Source organism: Piliocolobus tephrosceles, chromosome 13 (genome assembly GCF_002776525.5).
Source record: "Piliocolobus tephrosceles isolate RC106 chromosome 13, ASM277652v3, whole genome shotgun sequence".
In the NCBI taxonomy this organism is placed as follows: domain Eukaryota; kingdom Metazoa; phylum Chordata; class Mammalia; order Primates; family Cercopithecidae; genus Piliocolobus; species Piliocolobus tephrosceles.
Window position 1 is genome coordinate 2,858,288 of NC_045446.1, and position 5,170 is coordinate 2,863,457.

Here is a 5,170-nt window from a genome sequence, read left to right on the forward strand (position 1 = left end):
GCAGCCCCCTTCCAGCCTGTGTATTCCCTTCCAGTCTCTGCAGCCCCTTTCCAGCCTCTGCAGCCCCTTTCCAGCCTCTGCAGCCCCCGTCCTGCCTCTGCAGTCCCCTTCCTGCCTCTGCAGCCCCTTTCCAGCCTCTGCAGCCCCCGTCCTGCCTCTGCAGCCCCTTTCCAGCCTCTGCAGCCCATCCCATCCAGCTCGAGGGTGCAGGGCTCAGGGTGCACGGCAAGTGCTGGGGACTGACCCCCTCCCAGGCCCATCTTGGAGACAGGGCCCCCAGGAGGCTAGAGCTGCAGGAACAGTGGGCTGGGATCAGCCAGGGGATTCTCTGGAAGCCCCAACAGGGCAGGCAGGTGCTGAGGGGGCTGCGGGGTCTCATGCAGATGCAGGACAAGGTGTGGGGTGCCCCTCCCGGCGTGGCGCCCACCTGGAGAGCAGGTCTGCATGGTAGTAGTAGTCGGAGAGCTTGTTCAGGAAGGAGCGCGGCTCCAGTACGAACGTGGGCAGCACCACGCGGGACAGGTCTGTGCTCATGCCCAGCCGCAACTGCTTCAGCAGGGCCCACATCAGACTCTTGTTCTCCTCTGACACCGTCTCCACCTGGGACGCCTCGCCCAGCTGCGGCAGACAGGCTGCAGTCAGGCCCTGCCCAGGAGAGCCGGGAGGAAGGGCTGGCGGGACAGTGGCAGCTCTGGCCGGAGGAGGCTGTACCTGCCACCCCTTTGGGTGTAAACCCCTGGCTCGGCTCCCACAGCCTCATGAGGCTGACTCAGCCCCATCAGATGTGAACCCTTCCCAATGCGTCTCCACCCCGCCCCTGGGGCACCTGCAGCCCGGGTCCAGGCCCGCTCCTGTTTCTGCACCTGGCGCAGGGACCCCATGCCCTGCCCCTTCAAAGTCCAGGCTGCAGCCTCCCAACACCTGCTGTTGAAACCCGTCTGTGCATCGTGGGACCCTGGGCTCAGGGAACAGAGAGGCTGCAGCCCACCCTGTCTTCACAGCCGCCTGCGGAGGCAGGGATTTGGCCTGCTCTTCCATTTTTTAAAAAAGATTCTTGTATCATTTCTTTTTCTGTTTTTGAACCACTTTTGTGAGGTATGACTGGTATACAGAAGCCTTCAGATATTGAATGTGGACAACTGGGTGAGTTTGGAGGTGAGCCTGCACCGCGAAACCGACACAGGCACCGTGAACTCACACCTCACTTCCGAAGCCTGTGTGCCACTCACGAAGGCCCCTCATCTCCTCCTTTTCTGAGACACCTAACCCTCACCACAGCTCCCGAATAAGTGACTTCACTCCAGATTTGCACCTCACCGCAGCCCCAGGGTACCGGGACACTGGTCCTCCCCCTCCACAGAGCAGACAAGTGACGTGCCCAAGGTCACACAGCTGCTATGTGGCAGAGGTGAGATCTGAACTCAGGGCTCTCTGCATTTTTAGTCCGACAGCAGCTGCCCCAGGGAGGGGGCAAGATGGAGCGTGGCCTGTTGAGTCCTGCGTCAGGATCTCATCCCCGCTGCTGGGACTCAGGCAAACGGCTTCGCCTCTCTGTGCATGCAGGGCCACGGACAGATCCTCATGGCACTGGCCTAGTGGATAGTGTGCGTGGACACCCAGGAGCCATGTCTGACCCCATGAGGGGTCACGGGGAGCCCAGTGCTATAGCTTTGATTTCCGAGCCAGCTTTGGGACTTGGACATCATGGGTAGCTTCAGCTATCAGGAATCTTCCTGCTCCGTCCACGTGCTCCCGTCCTCCTTAACCCTCTCCACCAGGCTTCTGCCCTCTTCTCTACTGAGACTGTCTCGCTGTAGGTTGCCATCGCCTCTCGCTGGTCCAGCAGCCATCCCTGCTTCTCATCCTGCCCCACCTCTCGGCCCAGCTGGCTCTGAGACACCTGGGCTCCTGGCTCCTCCCACCTCCCTGCCCTACCTCTGTGAAGCCTTATCTATGCTCAGCCTCTGAAGGTTGGATGCCCAGGCCCCTTGGCTGCCCGCTCCATGCCCTCTGCCCGGAGCCCCAGGCTCGCACCTGCAGCAGCCTGCCCTGCCTGGCTCACAGCAGCGTTGCTCATCACCATCTGGCTGAGATCTGCCCAATCTACCTTCCGAAATACCCTGAGTCTGCCCACTTCTCCCTTCTCCATCACAGCTGGGTCCAGGGCACCCTCAGCTTTCTCCTAACAATGGCTGTTCCCTACGAGTGGCCCAGTGTCCATCCCTGCCCCTCGGCTGTCCCGAGGCCCTTGCCTAACCCGCTGGTGGCTTCCCCAATACTCTCAGCCCGAGGCCCCCGGGGTCCTCAGTCCACTCCCCACCGGCCCATCCTAACCTTCCCATCCCTGCACGGAAGCCTGAGCTCTGTGGGAATGGCAGCCACAGGGAGGCCATGGTGTTCCACTGAACAAGGATTTCACAGACCACGGAGGAGCCCGCTCTGGGCCTGTGCAGGGCAAGACGTGAACACGACGCTGTCCAAACAACAGCAAGGACCTAATTCCCCTTTCCTGCGGAAACCAGGACTGCTCCTTGCCCTCAGTGACAGCCACGGTCTTGCTCTTGTCTCGCCTCCCGGATGAGAATGACAAGATCCCAGACCACAGAGCCCCCCTTTCCTGACAGCGCCCACTCCAGAGCCCGGCTTCCTCAGCCTGCACCCAAGTTGCCCAGTGGAAGCTTAGATCCTGCGATTCCTTCTGGACTCCTCTTCCTGAGGCGCCCCACGGTGCCCAGGGCCACACGAGTTCTCTCCAGCTGCGGGGAGTCAGCCGCCCTGGCTGTTCAGCTGCAGGCATGCTCTGTGGACACTGCCGCCTGCCGCCTGCCCCCTGCCTTGGGCTCGTGCACCGGCGGTCCCTCTTTTTGGAACGCCATCCTCCCTCTTGTCACTCACATCTTCAGAAAGAGCCCATGGCCCGGCTGGCGTCCCTCACCCACTCCCCAGCCTCGTCTTGTGTTTGTGGGTTTATCGTCTGTGTTTCCTGCTGCCCGTACGCTGGAGGCCCAGGGCCCGGGCCCCAGGTCTGTCTTGTTCATGGCTCTCCCAGGGCCTCAGGGGAGCACCAGGTGTGCAGGGGCCTGTGAGCATGGGACTCAGGTCTTGCATGCCCTCCTCTGTGCTCCTCCAGGAAGTGGGGCCGCCCACCAGATGGGGTCAAGGCCCCTCCTGAGCCTCCTGTTCTCCCATCAGCGCATTCCAGCCCGAGGAGGGAGTTGCCTGTTTGCAGTGAACCCCTGCCCCATCCCCGCATCTGCACCCCAGCAGCCAGCGGGGCAGCCTCTTTGGAAGAGGGGAGGAGCCTATTCACCTAAAAGACAGCTCCTGAGCTCACTGCCAAGTGACGCGGACAAAAGCCGCCCCCTGGGCTCTGCGTGCTTCCCTGAGGATGAGGCACGGCTACCTCTGCCTCCAGAATGAGGGGCCGAGGCCGGGGAGACGCGTGGGGCTCCTGGCTGGGGGGGTCTCTCACCTCCCCCAGCTCCTCCTGGACCTGCTCCACATACGTGGTCCCTCTCCGCGCCGGGACCCCAGGGGTCTCTGACTGGTCGCTGCCACTCTCCGTCTTCCGGCTATGGTCCTGGGTCTCGGTATCTGACTCCTCGGGGTTCTCTCTCTCCGACTTGTCTGAGAATGCGTCGTTCTCCAGGGAAGACCCGTTCAGCCTGGAAGGTGGATGGTGCCAGTGGGTCTGTCACAGGTGGGACCCCAGCACACCCCTCCGGGCCGCCCACCCCTCGCTGCTCGGCGCTTCACATACATTCCTGCCTGTCATCACCTCCACAACCCACGTTTGACACGATTAGCCCCATTTTATACAGGAAGAAACCGAGGCTCCCAGGGCACACGGCAGTGAACACGTCCCTGCCTGCAGCCCTGCAGCCCGCCACAGCAGAGGCTGGGGCCGTCCTCTCCCCCTCTTCCTTGCCTACAAGGAGACCCCATGAATCAGCACCACCTCGTGCCCTCGCCCCGCTCACGGGAACAGGTCTTGGTCTGGGTGGACGGTGGCTGAGGTTGGCAGCCCGCAGAGCGATGAGGGTGACGCATCTGGCGAGGTCCCTGGCTCCCCGTCTCGGCCCGGCTTGCAGGTGCCCAGTCTCAGCAGGCTAGAGCAGCGCAGGGCCAGCTCCAGGGCGTCCAGCCAGCAGCGACCTGTGGGGGACATGGGGTGAGCAGGCCCCCCCCCCACCTCTCTATATCCCCCATGCCCCAAGGAGCCACCAGGAGGCTCCCCTCGCTCTGACTCTTCCGGGACCCACCCCCTCCATCCCAGACCCACCCCTGGCCCTGCCCCAGCAGGGACACGCCCTCTCTTCCCGCCCCGACATCCAGCTGCAGATTGTGTGGGGACAGACATCCGGAACCCCTGGGGACTGAGGACTTCCCGAGCAGGCAAGCCCGGCCTGGGGACAGGTGTGCCAGGGGAGGCAGCCCTACAGAGGTGCCTGGGGATGCTCACAGCACGTCCCCACCCACCTCCACCACCCACATTGCTGACAAGAGGCCGGCGTAAGTGACCCCTCCAGGTCACAAACCCAGGGTAGGAGCCAGCCTCCTACCCTGACAGCCACCCACAGGTTTCTGCAGGTAGAGTCAGGGAGGAGGGTCCTCCCTCACCGGGAAGCACTGGTGGGGGTCCCGCGGGCTCCTGCCGGCCTCGAGTCCAGGGAGGAGGGTAGGGAAGGCTGAGGAGGGGTTTGCACACCAGGGAGGAGCCCTGCTGGAGGCCACCCAGAGGCTCTGTGGGTAGTGGTGGAGCAGAGGCCGGTCGACAGCTGGGCACCTCCAAGCCCTGCTCTGGGCCCTGTGCCCTGCTGCCTTCCTAAGCAGGGTGACAGCACCACCCGAGGGTCCTCCTGTGGGGCATGTGTCCATCTGGGTGACACTGGTGTCCTGGTGTGATCACTAACAGCAGCCCCTGCACTCAGAAGAGCATCTTGTGGTGACCTATGACAGGTCACATTATTAATAAGTGTTTTTTTTTGGTTTGTTTTTCTGAGATGGGGTTTCACTCTTGTTGTCCAGGTTGGAGTGCAATGGCACGATGTCAGCTCACTGCAACCTCTGCCTCCTGGGTTCAAGCAATTCTCCTGACTCAGCCTCCTGAGTAGCTGGGATTACAGGGGTGCACCACCACACCCAGCTAATTTTGTATTTTTAGTAGAGA

At 62.4% G+C, this 5,170-nt stretch overlaps 1 protein-coding gene across 5 annotated transcripts in view; it reads right to left on the reverse strand.

The window, feature by feature from the left end:
- The window catches only part of OSBPL5 (oxysterol binding protein like 5), an 83,287-nt gene that overhangs the window by 17,309 nt on the left and 60,808 nt on the right, over positions 1-5,170 (reverse strand). For 4 of the 5 annotated variants that reach the window (XM_026448733.1, XM_026448732.1, XM_026448731.1 and 1 more), the window contains exons 8-10: positions 3,981-4,155; positions 3,473-3,665; positions 428-645 (exon numbers count right to left, since the gene is read on the reverse strand). In XM_026448733.1, coding sequence (XP_026304518.1) covers positions 428-645; positions 3,473-3,665; positions 3,981-4,155 — 586 coding nt within the window. The remainder of the gene's footprint in view (positions 1-427; positions 646-3,472; positions 3,666-3,980; positions 4,156-5,170) is intronic. The other variant, XM_026448730.1, reaches the window with a different exon arrangement.